General features: G+C 44.2%; 1 protein-coding gene across 2 annotated transcripts in view; it reads right to left on the minus strand.

The window, feature by feature from the left end:
• Nucleotides 1–22830, minus strand: part of CSTF3 (cleavage stimulation factor subunit 3) — a 601400-nt gene that overhangs the window by 210014 nt on the left and 368556 nt on the right. For both annotated transcript variants that reach the window (XM_078680868.1, XM_078680867.1), the window contains one exon: nucleotides 16197–16359. In XM_078680868.1, coding sequence (XP_078536994.1) covers nucleotides 16197–16359 — 163 coding nt within the window. The remainder of the gene's footprint in view (nucleotides 1–16196; nucleotides 16360–22830) is intronic.

Here is a 22830-nt window from a genome sequence, read left to right on the forward strand (position 1 = left end):
TTATTATTTCCTGTTTGATGTACTGCAAACAATCACAGAGTGCCCCATACGCTCAAAATTCAAGATGGACACACCCTTCTTCCCCTTGTGCAGAACCTGTGTACTAACTCAGGGGTGTTTTCACTGTAATGAGCAATTACCTCTCTGTCGTCACTCAAAACCAGGTCTGGGGTAGCTTCCCTCCACCTCCCACTGGGTTTAGAGTAGGCCTGACAAGTGAGACAAAAGATGGGGCCTTTCCAGGTGTCATAGAACATTTACTTGAGAAAAGGAAGGCCCCTTTGAAGTACATTAAGTTCCAGGGCCAGCCACTACTGGTCTTCCTGCCAGGTGGGGAAAATGCCTTCCCACTCCCAGGCCACAGTCTCTCCTCAGGAAGCAGTTTTCACACCCCTAATTCAGACCAAGCACCTGCTAGGTGGTTGCTGGAGAGCTAACACAAATTAGCCTTCAGCAACTTCAGACAGAGTTAAGGTAACTTTGTAAAAGTTACATTTCCAATATATTTAATAAAAAACCCAAATCACCATTAAATTGGATATTTATTAAATGTAAAATTAAGACTTTGAATGGAGTATGTTGCTCGTACACGTAAAAGGATATAAATATATGGCTTTAAGAACTGGACACATCAGGCCACAGACTAAATCCAGAAGTAGCTTAGCATGCCAGAGATTGGAAGATGCAATACTTCACACGTGGCCTCCAGATCAGGACATAAAATAAAGGTGTGGACATGGCTGTGATGTATAGATTGCAGTCATAACACATGGGCCCATTTCTTTCTGCTTGCACCTCTTAATCCCATTAGAACTATTTCTCTCAACACAGACTGCCACAATATTTACCCCCATGAAGTTAATAGACATGCAGCCTGTGCTGTAATTGTTCAGTGCACCCGAGAGAATCTTACACTGCTGCACATTGGGATATTTATATTTGTAAAACCTACAAGCTAAGATTTGAGGGCTGCCAGGCCTATGTAAGAGCAAGGGGCAAAGGCAGATTTCAGGTAGTTCCAAGAAGCCCCACTTCCACCTCAGAATGTCAGCTACACTTAAATGAAACGCTACATTCCGGGCTCTAAAATCACACACAGGCCTTCATTGAGGCTACAGACACAAAAAAAGACAGGGGGGAAAGAGTTTAAAGCTAAGTACCAGCAAACATCTAATTCTAAGGATAACTTATAATTGAAAAATTGTGATTTTTTGCAATTACATTAATCTCAGTTACAAAGTAAAACACAAGGATTAGTTACTTACCTGTAATCCTAGTTCTCTTCCAGGGGTATCCTCATCAAAGTCATAAGCACTAGTATATTCTCGCCCATGTGCGGGACCCCGGAAACAATCATATATGTGACCAACATATATGTATCTATATATAAATTTAAATTTAGTGTCCAACAAACCTGAACTCACTTTCCGGAAGTCATTGACAATGGCTAATGCATTGGTAAGTAACAATTTGGACAAACCAATTTCAGGGACTTGGATGTGCCTGAATAAGGGCTTTAAGAAATGTCCATTTTGTAAAGCCTGTCGTCATGGAATAAATAGGACCCATTATTCTATCCCCTTTCATGAAAAACCAATTGCCATCAGGAAAAGACTCACATGTAAAACAGAATATGTGGTTTACGTGCTGCAGTGTCCGTGTGGGCTGTGTTATGTGGGCAGCACAAGGCTGCCCGCCCACAAACGAATACTGCAGCATTTAAGAGCCATAGCAGGAAAGGATCATACATATCCAGTAGCGCGGCACTTCGAGTCGACACACAATAGCGATCCGGAGGGTCTACAATACTATCTGGTTGACACGATCCTACCCCTGAAGAGGGGAGGTAATAGAGATGCCAAGCTGAGATTGCTGGAAACGAGGTACATCCTGGAGTTTAACAGCAATAATCCGGGAGGCCTCAATGCCAGTGAGGATATGTACACTTGTTTGTGAAGGATTTTCTTAAATACCAGCAGCATATTGTTTTGTTTATACTGCCATATTTATCCATCCATCAGATAACAACTTAAAAACCTGGGACCAGGTGTTGGATTTACTGATAGTTGAGGGGGTTGTTCCATTCAGGAAACAGATTCTAAATGCACTTGCACTTTATTCACTTTCATTAGTTTACCCCAGTACTCATATGAGGGCAATTGATGTGTAGTTAATGGTTTATTTCTCCACACTTTTTGCAATTGAATGTATATTCTTTACTACCCACTTGGGTTAGATGAACAGAAATAGGAGGATCTACACTTTATGGTTGGGAAATTAAGATTGCGAGGTACGGTGGTATGATGCCATAACTATCCACTCCTCTTAATGTTCCTATTTTTTGGTAATATTCAGAAAATCAATGTAAATATATAGCTATATGAAATTTTATGGATTTATCCATGTAAATATAACATGTTAAAATTGGTTTTTTAGATTGTAGAAATGTTTTTAGCATTTTCTATTTATGTATATTTGTTTTTTCTTAAATATTTGAAAAAATATGTTTACATTACTTTGGGCACCATGCCCCGAATATACTGCTTGCTGCTATTACATTTAGGCAGTATCTCTTCTCTGTTCACTGTTTCTTATTACAAACAGCTGCTACTATAGTGGAGATTTTACTACAAATGCCCTTGTTTATGTTGTTGACACATCATGTGATCAAGCCTCTTCGAGAGGCGAAACGCGTCATGACAGATTGCTGGCACGATTTTGCACGAATAAAGCACTGAAGAATGAGCACTTAAATGGTGGTTTCACTCTTACGTTATTTGGTCCCCATTGGAAACAGGGGGCATGGCGAATGGCGTTCTTTGTGTGTATATATATATATATGTGTGTATATATATATATATATATATATATATATATATATATATATATATATATATATGAAAATGAATTCCGTCTAAAAGAAGGAAGCAGGACCCCAGGGGGACGGGTTGGAAAGACTTTATTGCAGCAGATTTCAAACCGGTGGCGGCGAATGCATTTCGGACCAATTTCCTTCATCAGCGCCCTGCACCGGATCCAACTGGCACCGAGTAAGTCTGGCTATTGATTGAAAGTTCACAATGAGTCCGCTCCTCCCTTTAAAGCAATATTGTTCACGTGTTGTAGTTTCTTTTCCCTGTCTTAAAACTGCAACACCCATAATGCAATGTAGTCGCACCATGGGTAAGTGAAAATACCGGGGAGGGAAGTAGTCAGTTTTTGTAGCGGTTCCCGGAAAATTAACAGGCTCAATGGTACCAAATGCTGATCTCTGCCACACCGGTCTTCCCTCGAGTCCCCTGTACCGCCACAGCCACCAGAGAAAAGAGTCAATTGAGCAGGGGTTCAAATGCACAGTGCAGGTGACCCACGAGAGATAAATCTTTCGACTGCTGGCTTTATCTCCTTTCTCATGGGCGGGTTCCAGGATACTCGGTTGCCCGAAGAAGAAGCTTGCGCCGTGAGGCTTGCCAGTTGTTGCCTGGACCCTGAAACGTGGCGGGGAGTCCTGAAACTGCGCTGCTGGCCAGTGCAGAAAACATGAAAATGAATTCCGTCTAAATGAAGGAAGCAGGACCCCAGGGGGACGGGTTGGAAAGATTTTATTGCAGCAGATTTCAAACCGGTGGCGGCGAATGCATTTCGGACCAATTTCCTTCATCAGCGCCCTGCACCGGATCCAACTGGCACCGAGTAAGTCTGGCTATTGTTTGAAAGTTCACAATGAGTCCGCTCCTCCCTTTAAAGCAATATTGTTCACGTGTTGTAGTTTCTTTTCCCTGTCTTAAAACTGCAACACCCATAATGCAATGTAGTCGCACCATGGGTAAGTGAAAATACCGGGGAGGGAAGTAGTCAGTTTTTGTAGCGGTTCCCGGAAAATTAACAGGCTCAATGGTACCAAATGCTGATCTCTGCCACACCGGTCTTCCCTCGAGTCCCCTGTACCGCCACAGCCACCAGAGAAAAGAGTCAATTGAGCAGGGGTTCAAATGCACAGTGCAGGTGACCCACGAGAGATAAATCTTTCGACTGCTGGCTTTATCTCCTTTCTCATGGGCGGGTTCCAGGATACTCCGTTGCCCGAAGAAGAAGCTTGCGCCGTGAGGCTTGCCAGTTGTTGCCTGGACCCTGAAACGTGGCGGGGAGTCCTGAAACTGCGCTATATATATATATATATATATATATATATATATATATATATATATATATATATATATATATATATGTATCTATATCTATATCTATATATATATATATATTCCACAAACGAGTTGCTCACTCGGAAGGAGCCACACAGGCAGTTCACTTGTCCTTTTTAATGTAGGTGCACACGATAAGCATGACATCAGGAAACCGTGCAGTAAAGCCTAACGTGTTTCGGGCACACTCACCCTTGGTCACAGGCTCCCGCTGGCAATACAAACAGTCAGAGGCGCAGTCACTCGTTTAAATCATGCCGATGCCCCGCCCTCTGAACTGGCTCCAGGGCATCATGGTATTTGTAGTGCTGCACACGTTTTTTGACCCAGTGGGTCTTTCTCTTTGATAGCAATTTTCAGCTTGAATTAACTCCCAAGTGGGTTGGTATTCATGTGCCCGCTTGATAGTTGCCTTTCACTCTCCTACATTATGAACTCGCTGCCACGCCCATAGCTGAGAAACAAATGCTGTGACTGAGCCCTTAACGACGTCGACATGGAGCTCCTTCTCGATGTCGATTTCCGGTCTGGTGTTGGAACCGGTCTTGACGCCGACTCTCTGTTCCTCGAAGTAGAGTGCCTTGCAGACGACGCCGGAGTATCTGTTTGTCTCGACGTTGAACGTCAGTGAGCCGACGACAGCGGAGGGGTTCTGCTCCTCGACGCCGAACGTAGCCGTGCTGACGGAGACGTAGGGCCTCTGCTCCTCGACGCCGAGCATTGCCGAGACGACGGCGGAGGGCTTCCAATACTCGATGCCGATCATCGTCGAGACGACGGCAGAGGGCTTCAGATCCTCAACGCAGATCGTCGACGGGTGGATGACGGCGGAGGACTCCTGCCCCTCTAAGTCGATCGACGATGGACTGACGACGAACGTCGAGCTGACGAGGGTGGGGGACTTCTGCTCCTCGTCGCCGGGTTGGCGACGGCAGAGGGCTTTTATTTCTCGACGCCGATCGTTGCTGAGTTGACGATGGTGGAGGGCTTCTGCTCCTCGACGCTGATCGTCGCCAGGTTGACAACGGCGGAGGATCACGATTTTTCGACGTCGACGGTGAACGGAGAGACGTACCTAAATGATGGTATTGTGTCGACGGCGAGCCCGCCGTTGATGGTCTTTTCTTGGACAAATGACCCACCGGTGGTAGTTTTTTCAGCGCCGAGCCCGACGCTGAAGCAGAAGAGCGAGGGACTTTGCTTCTGGATGTAGATCTCGCCCTCTTAGAGCCCTTCCTCACCGGTGACCTGCCTCTGGAAGATGTCTTTTCTGCCAGCCCATAAAGATGGATCCTTTCTCTGTCTTTTAGAGTCATTTTGGATAGGGACTGGCAATGAGGGCAAGTCTTGGGGACAAGGTCCTTGGGCAAACAAAGAATACAGACCTCATGAGAGTCTGACCTGGCCTTCTTTTTTCCACAAGAAGGGCAGGGGTTAAAAAGAGATGGCATTTAGAGTGGAAAAAAAATGCCCATAACTGTCAAAAAAGACAGAACCTTACATAAAAAGATAAAAGATGTCGAAGTAAGTAAAAGCATTTTTAAAAAGTGAAGACTATTTCTGACTAAAATCAGAAAGAAGTGGAGCTGTGTAACCAGGATCCTTCCTGAAGGAGCCGGAAAGAACAACTGACATAACAGTCAACCCTGAGGCATGATGGGAAGCTGGGGGTCATGACTGCCTTAAAGGCACGGACCCAGTTTATTTCTATGTTGCTATGAGTTCGCTTTTCAGCCTTTTTAGGCTACGTTTTCTGCAATGCAGCCTGGGAGCTGTCAATGCTTTCAGTCCCATCTGAGAGTTTGTGCTAAGTGCTTCCTTGAGGAATCTATTCGGATAGTAAGATGTCTGTCCGAGCTTAGTTATCTGAGCTGGTTGGTTAATTTCCTGTTCTTTTTCCTTTGGGGATGAGGTGAGGCTCGCTATTCTATTCTAGTGCTTATGACTATTGATGAGGATCCCCTGGAAGAGAAGGATTAGTTACTTACCTGTAATCCTAGTTCTCTTCCAGGGGTATCCTCATCAAAGTCATAAGCAACCCTCCAACCTCCCCGGGCAAAGGAAGGATCATTGTATTTTTAAAGGTAATGTCAACTCTTTGTGCTATGGCTTTTTTGCAGAGTTTTTTTTTTTATATAGCGCGAACTAGACCCGATCCGAATCAGGTATCAGAGCGCTTTACATAGCACCAGTTACGTTACATGAGGGCACACTTTCATTTTTTTTTAGGCACGGGGAGATTAAGTGATTTGCCCAGAATCACAGGAGGTTTTTGGCGTTGTTACCGAGACTCGAACCCAGATCCCCAGGTCCGAGGTTGAGCGCCTTAGCCGTTAGGCCAACTCCTCTCCCCACAACTGACCTAACTGTCACCCCTGAGGCATGATGGGAAGCTGGGGGTCGTGGCTGTCTTAAAGGAACAGTGCGAGTTTATTTCTATGTTGCTATGAGTTAGCTTTTCAGCCTTTTTAGGCTATGTTTTCTGCAATGCAGCCTGGGAGCTGTTAATGCTTTCAGTCCTATCTGAGAGTTTGTGCTAAGTGCTAAGCATTAAAACAGTTTTTAAACATGCTCTGCTGTTGTTTTTCCCTGTTTCTAATTGTATTCTTCATGATATAATGGGGAGTCCTTACAGCATTATCCAGCTCTAGTGTGTGTAAGGCTGCATTTGCTTTTTTATTGTGTGTATATATATATATATATATATATATACATACACACACAATAAAAAAGCAAATGCAGCCTTACACACACTAGAGCTGGATAATGCTGTAAGGATATATATATATGGGTCACATATATGATTGTGTTTCCGAGGTCCCGCACATGGGTGGGAATATTCTAGTGCTTATGACTATTGATGAGGATCCCCTGGATATATATATATATATATATATATATATATATATATATATATATATATATATTACCTACTGGCGGTCGCCAGTAGGTATATATAGGTAGGATTTTTTCTCTATGGGATTTTTGAAAATTCTATGTCTAATAACTTTGGCGTTTGTGGACGGAATTGGCTGAAATTTTCAGGAAAATGGCACATTTTGTTTCTGAGCAGCCCTTGAAAATTTGGGGGGGGTTCGTCAAGGGGGGGCCGAGAAAAAAGGGGGGTCCCAAAACGTGTTTTTAACATTGAGTTTTCCATAGGGCGGTTGGCCTCACTTTTAGCCCGAACGGCTGAATGGATTTGCACGAAACTTGGCAAAATTGTAGGGACTGGTAGCCCGATGTGCCTTGTGTAGGTCTCAATATATGTGCTACAGTGGATTTTGAGAAATTAACGTTTAAAAAAAGATATATATCTGTAACAGCGGACCGGGCAGCGCTCCAGGACGCGTACTTTTCGCGCAACGGAGCTTTGTGAAGCGAAGCTGATTGGTTCTCCGGCGTCTGTAAACATTCCAAACAGTCCGTAGCGGCCGCCATCTTGTCTCTCGGTAGGATCGAGAGAGAAGAGGAGGCCAAAGCGAAGGGGCAAATGACCATAAGGGGGCATAGTAGATCCTCGCTGACCCCCTAGGTTTGATGTGGAGGTTTTAAAAGGGCCCCGCGGGGCAAAAAAAAAAAATAATAATAATAAAACGGCTAAATGGATTTGCACGAAACTTGGTAAAATATTAGGGACTGGTAGCCCGATGTGCCTTTGCTAGGTCTCAATATATGTGCTCCAGTGGATTTTGAGAAATTAACGTTCAAAAAAAGATATATATCTGTAACAGCGCTCCGCTTCGTGTACTTTTCGCGTTACGGAGGTTTGCGAAGCTGATTGGTTCTTCGGCGTCTGTAAACATTCCAAACAGTCCGTAGCGGCCGCCATCTTGTCTCTCGGTAGGATCGAGAGACAAGAGGAGGCCAAAGCGAAGGGGCAAATGACCATAAGGGGGCATAGTAGATCGTCCCTGACCCCCTAGGTTTGATGTGGAGGCTTTGAAAGGGTCTCGCAGGGCAAAAAAAAAATATACAGTTTTTTTAGTTTTTTTGCGTGGAGTGCGCCCGGTTCGCGAACCGGGAAGCGCTCTGGGGAGCGTACTTTCTTGAAAATTAGTGAAAAAAGTTAGAGTAAAATAATAATTGTGAGTGATCAGATGTAGGGTAGCTCTGAGAAGAGCTTTTGGGTTTATGGTACATTTAGGTACTTATAAGTAGGTACCAATGCACAGTCTTAAATTCAGAGTGAAAATTCTGTTGCCCTCATCTGAGAAGTGAACTCCATCTCCTCTGTAGATATCTTGCATGTAGTAACGCAAGTTATTGTTGTACAGGGAGCCCATTCCATGGTCTCTCATGTAAGCTGAAACAGATTTGTTTACATGCTTCCTCGATTTCTCAATTTGTGGACAAAATTGGTTCGACCACCTCCATTTTTGTCTTTGGCATATATTTGAATATACCAAGGCAGTCTGAGGAAAAAGTGCCATCAATTGCTCAAAGGTGTCCTTTAAAAGCATTTCCAGACCTACCCCAGTCAAAGTGCCCAAATCATTACCTCCACAGTGCACAATTAACAGGTCAGGTTTTGGCAAATGCATAAAGGTTTTCACCAATGGTATCAATTGGTGACATTTTAATCCTCTGTGGCCAAACCACTTAATTTCCACATCTTGTAAATTGAGGTTAGGTAAATTCCTGTTTTCAGCGTACCTTTGAGCCCAATAGATATAACTATGTCCAACAATCCAGACAGAAAACATGGCGAGAGAAGGTTCTGCTGCAGTCAGATGAAGTGTGGCAATGAAATGGCAGTTGAAAAAATGAGAGTGTAAAATGAAAAAAACTGAGGAGTTTCTGTGTTAATGAAGCAGTAAGAGTGATTGGTGGATTTTGATTGCTGAAAACAGAAAGTTAGTGTGCATGGATGAGTTCGTTGAAAGATGTATTTTGAGTGGCGAAGAAAAAATCATTAAATGAAAGAATGCTCTGGATATGCAGGTGCACTGAGAGTTCAGAGTTCAATTGCAACATTGTTGTGTGAACTTGGAAACACCAGAGGTCTTGCAAGAGGTGGTTGCTATGCAGAAAAAGCAGAGAGGGGGCAGGGTTTTGCTTTGAAAAAAAGTGAGGGAAGAGTTTTGATTGGTGTGACATGAGAGATATGTGTGAGGAATTACAGCATTTCTGTGCTTTTGATAGCTGCAGACTCTGGAGTGCATACCTTTTGCTCTGCTGAAGACAAATTGGTGTGTTTCTGAGACTGTTTTGAAACTCAAAGTATGAATATATATAAAAAAAGAAAATCGTTTTTGAGGTAAAGGAATGTTTTCAAAATTTATGTGCGCCATATGCCCCCAAATTTCTTTTTCGGGGGTGCAGCAAGGTATTCTTGAGACACCCCTGCACCCTCGGAAAAATTCGTAATTTGCGATGAGGTAATTGCTAATCGCAAATTGCACCTTCATTCCTATGGGCCTCCTGCTGCATGGAAATGAATGGGTAATTTGTAATTAGCAAATAGGTCATCACAAACTAGGAATGGTAAAGAATCGCTATTTATTCCTTAAAGTTCGCTATTTAGGAAATGCAAAAAACTTTGATGATACATATGGCGGTTCATCTCTAACAAGATAAGAAGCATAGGGATAGATTTATGATGACTGGCGCATCACCAGGGATGTGTTAGTCATTCTGTGCCGCTGTTCCGTCACCTATGGTGTGCTGCATTTACAATGCGGCGCATCATGGGGCAAAAACAGCACAGATGCGTGACGTATCTGTGCCGTAAAGGTGGCGCATTGCTGGAGTTGTATCGCAAGTGTGATGAAGCTCCAGCAAGGCTCAGGGGTGCCCCTGTCGCAGGGTTTCTGTTCTCACACAGAACTGTGGACAGAGGATTGGAACCTCGGCGAATTAGGGTGTCCCAGAACTCACCTTAGTAATCAAAACCCCTTAGCAAGCTAGGTACAGTGTCACATTGGATATAACAAACTCTCAATGTTTAGACAATCCAGAATATGAACTTATAGTACCTCAGGATACGTGGAACTCATGAATAGTCGGTCGTTATATATTTCTTAGAAACCAGAACATGGAGTTAAGAAGAACACATGTGTATTTGAAATGTTTATTTACTAATGCCGTCTTCTCAGGCGTAGTATCTTAGATAATACAAGTACACATATTATCAGTAGCAAAATTACCAGCATAGTTACTAGTACATAAAAAGCGAATGGTGACAGTATGTTAACATGCTGTAAATGAATAAGAGTTAGCAACACTTATAAGCAGCCGCGGGCCGTGGAGGGAGTTACGGTGGGGCAGGGAGGCGGGGAGGGGGAGGGGCAGGGTGGAGAGGGCTCCACCCTGCCCCTCCCCCTCCCCGCCCCACCGTAACTCCCTCCACGGCCCGCGGCTGCTTATATCTCACCCTCCCTAATACACATATTATATTATTTGCTAAGAAGGTCTCTTTGTGTTGGTTTAGGGCGTGCCCATACTTTAGTGTCTTAGATTTGAAGGAATCACATCAGCATACACCAGCTCTCTCTTCATGTGAACCGCATCAACTGTTGTGTATGTGTGTTCGGCAAAGCAATATAAAACCCGCCTCATGCCCAGAATTGGCAGAAGTTGCACTTATGTTATGAGTATGAAGTCGTGGAGATCAGACCTCATAACAATTCTGTATCGTGTTGTTCTTGAAACTTCAGCACTCGCTGTACAGATATAGTTTAACAAGCAAAGCAGATAGTAGAGCAAGAACATATTATTCTCATGTAAACCACGATGAACTACTAGGTTGAAAGCTAAAGCAACAACTAAGTGTCGTGTGCAGAAGTTGCAAAAAAGGAAAAATGGCGTTTAAACCGGTAATGAGCCCATGCTAACTTAACACGGTGTAAAGATATCCAGGACCTAGATGACACCTCCCCATGATCCGGAAACGAACTGAATAAGATAATAGAAGTGCCATCTCATGAGAGCAGATTGCAAGTTTATATGTGGACGGTCCGCAAGGTAAAGCATTAAAAACTAGGAAAATTTAATGCTAAAGAAAAATAAAACAGCCAAGTACTTTATCGAGTCTTAAGCCAATAGGCAAGCTAAATAATAAAAACTTGACAAATAAGTCAATGAATTGTCAATGAAATGCTAGTACTCAGCATATCAAACATGAAAAAGGTCTATGACATAACTGTGTATGCAAAATAAGCTGCAACAGCCTCCAATAGGAAGTCACCGTCTTCATCCGAAAAGAGTTCAGCCATCCAATTTAAAAGCGGAAAAGAACATACGTGCTCTCCCAGCACCGGATCCTCTATCACCATCAGAGGACAGCTCGGTGGGTTTTCAAGAAAGCTCTGTTCCAAGAAAGACTGTGTTGCCGCCAGTAAATTCCAGGGACCAATTAGTCCATGCATCAATGCCACAGCCATAATCCTTTCGCCAGGACAAACCAACTCGTGAGTAATGATAGGAGTCATCAGCTGATTAAAGTCGACGTCAGGAGAAACCGGTCCGCAGAGACACAAATCAATGGCCCAATCGAAATCACAGGTCAGGCAGTGAAATACAGGCTGGACACAGGTGAAGTAGGAGAATCGAAAAGATAATCCATATGCCGTGCTTAATATCGCCAACGGCATTGTGCCATAATATTCTAGCATGCGATTGCGGAACAGTGTCAGCAGCTGCAGGGCGGGAGCTTGCACAGGAGGGACATCCATATTTAAAAATGTAAAAAAGCACAAGAGCGTCCGCTGGTAATGCAAGTAAAAATGGGAATCCACGAAGCAGAGTGGAAAAAATAGAATGAAAGAAAGCAGGGATGACTCCAAAGATTTTCTCAAATGAAGTCACGAGACCACTGGTAACAACTTTAAAAAAGTGCGCCAGGGCCTTTGTGGAGGACGCGTTAAAGATAGTCCGAACCATCTTGCTGAAATGGAAAGGCAAATCTGTATTGAAAAGGGTCTGCACCTCTGTACGGGTGTTCGCTATGTGAAGCACGAAAGTTTCACGGGCTGAACTCAAGGCCACCTCTCTCTGAGACAAAAGAGCTCTTATTCTTGCCATGCCGTTGAAATCTGCTCCCAAGGTTGGTATTTGTGGCGAGATTGAAAACTCCCTATGTTCATGTGTGGGAGGAAATAGAACATTTCTGCAGCAAATAACCCGTTCACTTACTGTTACGATAAAAGGAATACTTTTAATTAACCCAGAACAATCTTCATTATTGAGCATCAAATAACTACCATTTTCCAACAACTTGAACGTGGGGATGATAGCAGGAACTGGCGTGCCTTGCAACACGCAAGCCATATTTGGTCGGTGTTTGTTGCATGAACCGTGTAACTGTATGTGCCTACACATTAGTGAATGATGTGGCGTCTCAGTGCATTCCTCTCCATTCAGATAAACTTCTTGATCATCTTTGAAACATCTGTATGTGTATGGAAGCGACCAGACCTCATGAAGAAAAGCACTACCTAAAGGTTCATAACGACCTATTGGTATATATTTCATACAATTTGAAAACTTATATAAAGCAAAAGGCAGCGTTATTAAACCGTGGATAAGGCACGTTGCCAAAAAACCCGCAATCCTCTGCTGATGATGTCACTGAGCATGTCATGAATGATGTAATATGTGACATCATCAGCAGTGGATTACGGGTAATAGTATCTCTAGTTTACTCCCTTATAGCTGTCTTTCTTTTAACATAAGTGTCTGTTTCCTTCCCTTATACTTACTGTTCTTTTTTTTTTTTTAAAAATTTGGTTCACTTCCGGTTCGCGTACCGGCGAGCGAACTGGGAAGCGAACTACGAGAAATAGAGGTTGGCACAGTTCCAAATATTGTACCAATTTTTTAATAACGGGGAGGTAGTTCTGAAAAGAACTTTTTTTTTTATTGTTTTTGTTGTTTTATATTTTTTTTATTATTTTTCTGAACATTTTTTAACTTTTTTTGAATTTTTCTGAACAGTTTTATATTTTTTGGGTTTTTCTTGGAGGGGGCAATGAAAACGATTCATTGTAAAGGGCTCAACAGGAGGAACAAAACAAAAAAAAAGTATTTATTATTTTGGGCGTTTCGTACAAACTTGCATATGATAGTCAATAGCTCTGTTGATCAGAGTGATGCTTCTTTCTCCGTAGCAAATGAATCCATCGCAATGTACGCAGACGTGTTTTACTTCACCAAATCTCATTTGTATATTTGGCACTATCTCCCTGCCCTCTGGTCCCGTTACTTCCGGTACAACAGATCTTCTGGCCATAATAGGGAGATTATCTAGGTCGTTCCGAAACTGTGCAGCACTGTAGTTGTTAGGATGCCACCTAGTCATATAGCGATGCATTGTGTAGTTTCCGAAACTGTATTTTTTCTCGGTCCCTCTGGACAGTCTATCTTGACATATAAGGCAAGTTACGTATCTTGCATTTACTTTTTTCTGACCTTTGGGAATTTAAAAAAATTGCCAAATGAAGTTTTCTTTCCGGTGAGACGTCCTGGGCTCCTCAGGCAAAAACTGCCTCTCTTCGTGCTCGTCGTCCTGTTCCTCTTCTTCCTCTTCTTGTTGAATTATAACTTGAGCAGGTGGTCCACTCTTCCTTGGATGTGGTGGAGGTGGTGGGGAAGCACCAGCTGAAGCTACTAAAGAAGCCATTGCTCACTGGTAACAAAGGGTCTTTCTCTCACAATGATGAAAGTCAGAGTGAGGAAAGAAGGAGGGATTTTCATCATTTGGGAAAAACAAGAGTTCTCAACCAATGAAAAGTGTTCATTTTATATTATATGACCTAGTCTTACATCATTAGGAAACCAAAAGTGAAATGAACCAATGAAAAGTGTTATTACCAAGTCACATGACCTGCTGTGTTTACGTTAAGCGCTTTGCAGGGCCTCCCGGTTTGCTTCCAGAAACCTGCGCTTTGCGACTCGCTTCGCGTACCAGTTCGCTAACGTAGCACGTCATATGACGTATCACGCGACAACGTGAAACGTCATGCGGACGGGAGGCGTCACGATGTTGTTTTCTAACGCGGCAGTTGCGGTAAAGAAACGTTTACCGGCTCGCGGTCTATTTCGCGGCATCAAGGTCAGCTAACGGGAAGCTTCCCGATTCGCGAAGCGGGAACGAAGAAAAAAAAATATTTAAAAAAAAATTATTCATAAACATATAAAATATATTTTTGGATTTAAAGAAGAATACATTTTACAGCTACAGATATTAGCTGTTAAAAAACCAATGAAATTCACTGAAAAAACCATAGGTTATAGACCATATATAGTTAGGAATTAGCATTTACAAAACCTTGAAAATTCACTGAAAAAACCATAGGTTATAGACCATATATAGTTAGGAATTAGCATTTACAAAACCTTATTTTACTCACACAAAACCATTGAAATTCCATATATAGTTAGTTGCACTAACTATATATCGCGCACCCGCAATCCACTGCTGATGATGTCACATATTACATCATTCATGACATGGTCAGTGACATCACTGATGACATCACTGATGACATCTCAAATGACATCACTGATGACATCTCATTTGACATCAATGACCACATCACTGATGATATCATTCATGTGACAATACAATGCATCTCCTCACATTTTAATATAACCTCTGTTTCACCCAGTGTTAAATACAGAGTATAATTTTTGAAACCATTGACACACCAATACTAGTTACTACATACGCACTCACTGATTGCTACGTCTACACACACCTTCACTCATTCACCCATACAATCATTCATACATACAATCACTCATCTTTACAACACTATCATATGCACTCATACACCTATACAGACACTCACAGTCTGCCACTCATCCATGGAGTTACTCACACACCTAGTCAGTCCTGTAAAGAATCAATGACACTTCCATTTTCTTGTCTATACAGTTAAACATAGAGCACCTTACATTTTCAAACATATACTAACACATACTTACCTTCTTATACAATCATTGATACAAGTACACATTGATCTGCACAGAGTCACACACCTCCCAGCTAGCCACACACACACTCAGTCTCCCATACAAATACTTGGGCAATCAATCAATAACCCATATAGTTAGTCATATAGCTACTGATCAACACATGCAGCAGTTTACAGAACAACAGACATAATGATGCACAAATTAAGACAGTTTAGTCACTAACCCATGCACTCAGTGAGACACATTTAATCACTCACTCATACAGTCAGTCATGCACCTACTAAATCCTTCGGCCAGACACTTACACATCCACTCATTCTTCAATATGTAAGACATATTTAAACTTTACAGAAACAAAAAATCACTGGATGTTGTTATCAGTGATGTCATCAGTGATGTCATTTGAGATGTCATCAGTGATGTCATCAGTGATGTCACTGACCATGTCATGAATGATGTAATATGTGACATCATCAGCAGTGGATTGCGGGTGCGCGATATATAGTTAGTGCAACTAACTATATATGGAATTTCAATGGTTTTGTGTGAGTAAAATAAGGTTTTGTAAATGCTAATTCCTAACTATATATGGTCTATAACCTATGGTTTTTTCAGTGAATTTTCAAGGTTTTGTAAATGCTAATTCCTAACTATATATGGTCTATAACCTATGGTTTTTTCAGTGAATATATATATATATATATATATATATATATATATATATATATATATATATATATATATATATATGGGTCACATATATGATTGTGTTTGCGGGGTCCCACACATGGGTGGGAATATTCTAGTGCTTATGACTATTGATGAGGATCCCCTGGAAGAGGATATGGATTTACAATCAAGTGAAAAACAACAGCCAATCGAGCTCCTTTTGGTACCGAAATGTATTGGCAATTTGAATTTCCCAATCTTCACTTTGCAGCATGGGCAATCTTTGTTTGGACTATGTTTTGCTACAATTAGTTTACTTGGAAATAATGGCTTATAGCAGTAAACTTCCAACCTTTTCATAACACCTAGCTGTAAAAGCTATTATTTAACAAGTTAAACTGTTACCTCTTTTTGTGATGAGCGTTTGGTCTTCTGTCCGAAGGGGATTGCTCTTTTCCCACTGTATATATTTTTTCCACATTTCTACCTGCTGAGCTTCTTGAGGGGTATTTTGTGGTGGCACAGAGGGTGCATTACGATCCAGTCCTTTCATCACTGTTTCATATTCCTAAAAAGAAAATCATGTTCTTATTTTATGTTGCCCCTCTAAACAGAACATCCAAAACGATTTCCGAAATCCAAATTATATAATTTCAGATGTTGCAGTGATGTCGTCAATTGTGTCATGAGTGATGTGATATGGGAGGTAATTAGCAGCGCCTGTTGATAACACAAGTTATAGTTACTTTAGTTAATTTACCTTGGCCCTAAAGTAACAAAATGGTTACTTACTGGTAGGAGTAGTTTTGCAGCTTGAAGAATTATCACATACTGTGCATTATTCCGCCATATAGTGGTTGGGTCTGGAACTCTCCTCTTGCAGTCTCTTTTCTCTTTCTCTCGCTCTTTTGTTTTTTGTTTGCTGTACATAGACTATTTTCACCATTTGTTGCCTAGTTCAACCTTCTGACATTAGATACCCGCCCTGGAAGCTTCTTTGCGTAAATGCCATCTTTAGAATCTTTCTTCTGGTGCTGTTTGACCATCTTAATGTCCCGTAGGCTTCCTCTTGGCTTGTGCTTTCTCTGCTATTGTTTTTTATACCTTGCCTAATTTCCTGGGGACGCAGGTGGGCCACATGTGAATCTAGAAAATTGTTTAAGCTGCAAAACTACTCCTACCGGTAAGTAACAATTTAGTTTTGCAGTGTGAATCATTCCTCAATTCGCACACTATGCATGGATTTCGCAGCGGTTTCCTCACTGCGTTGGTTGGGCTAGAAATGAAGTTGAACTTGGAAATAAATATTACTGCACTCTCTGTCCCACTTGTGCCTCCCCACTTGGATGTCGATGCAGCAGTGCTTAGTAAAGGTGTGTGCCATATATATGCCACTTAGTGGGACGTTTGCCAGGGAGGCTAAAGTAGCACCTTTCTTGTCGAGTGTGCTCTTGGTCTTGTTTCCAGTTGTGTGCCAGACTTTATGACAAATATGGATTATCTGAGCTATCCACCTTCAGGCCTCAACACATCATAAGGAATATGCTACTTACCAGTATGCATCTGTTCTTGGCATGTAGGGCTGCTGACATTTATATCTTATGCATAGATCGCCGCCTAGTGTTGGGTCCGGATGATTGCACATTGTTGTCCTGGAAGAGTCTTCGAAGTATCACGAGATAGGTGGCTCCTCCCTGGATTACAGTGCGCATGGGCATCCCCTCCATGCTCAGATTGTTTTTCGCCATTGTGGCGGAGATGGAGTGTGATATAGTAAGTGATGACCATGCGTGAGACTAATTATGTTAATTCTGAATGCTACAGCTGCGACAGGCACCGGGGAGGAGGGCAGGCGATATAAATGTCAGCAGCCCTACATGCCAAGAACAGATGCATACTGGTAAGTAGCATATTCCGTTCAAGGCATGTGGGCTGCTGAATTTATATCTTATGCATAGAATAAATAGTAGTACCCTCCTTAGCGGTGGTTGCCCGTGCCAGCTGCAGCAGTCTGAAAAAAGAGTTCTGAGAACAGCCTGACCTACAGCAGCTTGCTGTTTTGAGTGTACATCCACGCAGTAGTGTTTGGTGAATGTGTGTATGGTGGTCCATGTGGCTGCCCTACATATGTCCTCTAGAGGGATGTTACCTAGGAAAGCCATGGATGCCCCCAACTTGCGTGTGGAATGCGCTTTTGGGGGAACTGTTAACGTGCGTTTAGCCTTTTGATAACAGATTTCGATGCATTTAACAATCCACCTGGCTATGCCTGATTTTGAAATCGGGTTGCCCTTGTGCTGTGGAGAGAAGGCAACAAACAGTTGTTTAGTTTTCCTGAAATCCTTAGTCCTGTCTATGTAATACAAGAGAGCCCTCTTAACATCTAGTGTGTGCACTGCCCTGTCTGCCCCTGAATCAGGATTCGGGAAGAAAACAGGTAGTTCAATAGTTTGGTTGATGTGGAACTGTGACACTACCTTGGGCATGAATTTAGGGTTGGTGCGCAGCACAACCCTATTAGCATGTATTTGTATGAAAGGCTCCTGAATAGTGAGCGCTTGCAGTTCGCTAACTCGTCTTAGTGATGTAATTGCCACCAGAAAAGCCACTTTCCACGTGAGAAATTGTATCTCACAAGAGTGAAGAGGCTCAAATGGTGGGCCCATGAGCCTGGTGAGGACTATGTTGAGGTTCCAGACAGGCGAAGGCGGGTGTCTTGGAGGAATGACCCTTTTCAGGCCCTCCATAAAAGCTTTAATGGCTGGCACTCTGAAAAGGGATAGGTGCTGTCTATTTTGAAGATAAGCTGCCATTGCCGCTAAATGTATCCTGATGGAACTATACCCTAGATTACACTTGTATAGGTGCAGCAAGTAACTTATGATGTTTTGCGTGGAAGCATCAAGCGGATTTATGTTATTATTGGAGCAATAGATAACAAAACGCTTCCATTTGGCCGCGTAGCAGGCCCTTGTGGTAGGACGCCTAGCCTCCTTTATGATGTCCATGCAGTCAGGGGGCAGGTTTAAGTAGCCAAACTCTATGACTTCAGGAGCCATATTGCAAGGTTCAACTGTTGCGGGTCCGGGTGCTGAATGTCGCCATGGCTCTGAGTGAGGAGACTGGGTGTGAGTCTGAGGCACTCATGGGGAACCACGGAAAGCTCTAGGAACGTGGTGTACCACGCCTGCCTCGCCCACGTTGGAGCAACCAGGATGAGCGTCATGGAGTGTTGTCTCAGTTTGCGCGCCACTAGCGGTATGAGTGGAGCCGGAGGAAAGGCGTACGCAAATCTGTTCGACCAGTTCATCCATATCGCATTGCCCTGAGACTGCGGGTGTGGGAACCTGGAGGCGAAGGTGCGGCATGTTGCGTTTTCTTGTGTGGCGAATAGGTCTATCTCTGGATGACCCCACCACCGGAAGTATGGTTGGAGCACCGAGGGGTCTATCTCCCACTCGTGCACTTGATGGCTGTGTCTGCTGAGCAGGTCCGCCATCTGGTTGTCCCTGCCTGGGAGGTGTTCCGCCATGAGGAACATGTTCCTCTGAATGGCCCACTTCCACATGCACTGTGCTAGGTGTGACAATTGTGGAGAGTGCGTCCCCCCCTGCTTCTGGATGTAATACATCGCAGTCATGTTGTCCGTCTGGATCAGCACGACTTTGTTGCAGAGATGCAACTTGAATGCCTTCATCGCCATGAAGATTGCCATCAGTTCCAGTAGGTTGATGTGCATTTTCCGCTGTTGCGGTGTCCATAGTCCCTGCACTGTATAATGGAGGACATGCGCCCCCCAGCCCTGGAGAGATGCGTCCGTTGTCAGTACTATTTGTGGTACAGGCTCTTGGAACGGTCATCCCCTGCAAAGGTTTTGTGTGTTCCACCAATGCGGAGAGTTGTATGCACGACCGGTCACCAACACTAGGTCTTTTAGCTGTCCTTGAGCCTGGTTCCACTGGCGTGCTAAGCATTCCTGAAGCGGACGCATGTGTAGCCTCGCGCGAGGGACTATAAAGATGCAGGAGGCCATCATGCCGATTAGCTGCATGAACACCTGTGCTGGGAGTGATTGTTGTGGCCTGAATCTCAGAATCAGCACCTGCATGCTGTTGACTCTCGCTTAGTTGGGGTGCGCCGTGGCAGCGAGCGTGTTTATCTCTGCGCCTAGGTACTGCTGTACGTGTGCAGGCTTCAGATGAGACTTTGGGTAATTGAGAGAAAAACCCAGACTGTGTAGGAGGTGTATTGTACGGGACATGTGGTTGGCACACTGCTGGGCCGACTTTGCTTGCACCAGCCAGTCGTCCAGATACGGATAGACGTGGATGTGCTGTCTCCGAAGATGCGCGGCCACTGTCGCCAAACACTTTGTAAACACTCTGGGGGCAGTCGTGACCCCGAAAGGCAGGACCTTGAACTGGTAATGCTGGTTGTTGATGGTGAACCTGAGATATTTCCTGTGACTGGGGTGAATGGGAATGTGGAAGTAGGCATCTTTCAGATCTAAGGTTGCTAAGAAATCTCCTTGCCTGAGCAACGGCAGAACTTGCTGTAACGTGAGCATGTGAAAGTGTTCTGATAGGATATAGTGGTTTAGGGGCCTGAGGTCTAGGATGGGTCTGAGGGATCTGTCTTTTTTGGGATTAAAAAGTATAGAGAGTACACCCCTGTTCCTTGCTGTTCTACGGGCACGATCTCTATGGCCCCTTTTTGCAGCATGGAGATGACCTCCTGCTGTAATAAGTGCATGTGCTCTGCGGACATAGGACGGTGCCTTGGGGGTATGTTGGGTGGAGGGGAAGCGAGCTCTAGACAATAGCCGTGTTGTATAATTTGTCTCACCCACCTGTCTGTTATGCTTTCCCAGACTGGCAGGAACTGCTGGAATCTCCCCCCGACCGGTGTTGTATGGGCGGGGGGCAGTGACAAGACGTCACTGCTTGTCAGTGGCGGAGGATCTGGCATTATTGTTTCCACGACCCCTGCCTTTGGTGCTGTTTCCACGGTATCCACCTCTATTGGTCTTGGTATATGTGGATTGCGTGCCCCCCCTTGTTGTATTGGGCTTGTTGCGATGCTTGTCCTCTTGAGGCTCCCCTGTTACCGGAGCGACGAAAGGAACCGCCCCATAACTGCTGAGACTGCAGAGCCCCCATGGATTTCGCAGTTTCAGTGTCTTTTTTAATCTTCTCAAGAGTGGTGTCTACTTCTGGACCAAAAAAGGAAGTCAGGGTTTACTGGCTGATTGAGCAGGTTAGTTTGGATTTCTGCCTTAAATCCAGAGATGCGGAGCCAGGCATGCCTCCTTAGCATAACGCTAGTGTTAATGGCCCTAGCTGCTGTGTCCGCTGCATCCAATGCGCACTTAATGGACGCGTTGGAGATTAACTTGCCCTCTTGTATAAGCATCTCTGCTCCCTCCTTATAAGTATCTGGAAGGTGTTGAAGGAGTTGCTCTAAAGTGTCGTAATGTGCCCCGTCATATCTTGCTAACAGGGCCTGTGTATTGGAGATCCTCCAAATATTAGCTGCTTGAGCAGCCACACGTTTCCCAGAGGCTTCAAAGATTTTTGATTCTTTGTCCGGAGGAGGAGCATCACCCGTTGTTTGCGAGTTCGCTCTCTTGCGAGCATTAGCCACCACTAAGGAGTCCAGTGGAAGTTGGCCCTTGATGTAAGTAGGGTCCACAGGCGCAGACCGATACTTCCGTTCAATTCTTGGGTTCACCACCCGTCCTTTAGTGGGCTCCTTAAAAATGTCACTTGCATGTTTGAGCACACCCTTGAGCATAGGTAGAGTTTTTACAGATTGCTCAGATGTGGAGAATGTATCAAAAAGGAAGTTCTCCTCCACAGCCTCCACAGGGTCAGCGTGCATATCTACGTCATGGTTATGCGCCGCCCTTTCAATGAGTGCGTTGAACGCAGCAGTGTCCTCAGCAGGGGAAGTTTTGACTGCATATGACTGAGTGTCAGGGGTGGTGTGAGGTTCATCAGGGTCAACAGTGTCAGCCCATGGCTGGGACTCATCTTGATCCGTGTCCATAGGGTAGTTAAACTGCTCCTCATTGTCTCCTTCCTCGACCTCCTCAGTGACTGCAGTGGGTGAGTAGGAATATCTTTGCCTATAAGTGTGTATAGGCTCAAAAAGAATTGGAGAGGTAGTGGAGTCTCTCTTTTTCTTGAATGGTATTTTGTATGGCTCCATAGGTGTTTCAGGTCTGATTTTCCGTTTGTAAACGGTGAGCCTGCCTGATTCTGAGTCAATGTACAACTTTGACTGTTCGTCGTAGCTTGGAGGCCGAAACTGAACATCATCGGTCCGAGGGTGGTCGGGTGCAGCTACTGACGCAGACTTGGATGAGTCGGTAGTTGATTGGAGGTGCACAGCCTTAGGTCTTGCCGTTGGGGGGGGAGTCCGAACTTGATAGGCGTCGAAGGCATCATTGACGGACCGATTTGCGTCGAAGACTTGGACTTCGAGCCGACGGACTCCGATTGGTCCGCGTGCTTGTGCAACTTCGTCGACTCGACGCGTTGCCGCTGAGCGGGGACGCTGGTGCCGGTGTCGGAGGCCTGGTCCTTTGAGCTGCCGGTTGTTCTCGGCTTGAAGGATTTGACCAGCTGCGGCTTCTGGACCTTCGGATCAACGGCATTTTTGGCCTTGAGTGCCTTCGAAGGGTCGCCATCTTTGGAGGTGGGCGTCGACGTGAGTGTGACGTGTTTAACAGCGGACACAGTTTTTGTCGCTCCGATCTTCGGGTCGACACCCCCTGTCGACTCCGAGGGTTGGAGCACCCATATTGACTTGGGCGGCTCCGAAGTCTTCGAGCCGAAGGCTGTTTCCAACAGTTTCGGTTTCGATTTCGGGTCTTTTTCTTTTTGTTTCGTGGTCTCCACCAAGAGTGGTCTTTGGACCGATGGCTCTCCTGAAATGTTCTTAGTCGGGCCTTGAAGCGGGACTAGAGAACGGGGTTGTAGATCTTGGCTAAGGCCTTCCGGCGATGCCTCGACCTGAGCCGTGGAAGAGTCTGTAT

Source organism: Lissotriton helveticus, chromosome 3_1 (assembly GCF_964261635.1).
Source record: "Lissotriton helveticus chromosome 3_1, aLisHel1.1, whole genome shotgun sequence".
Lineage (NCBI taxonomy): Eukaryota > Metazoa > Chordata > Amphibia > Caudata > Salamandridae > Lissotriton > Lissotriton helveticus.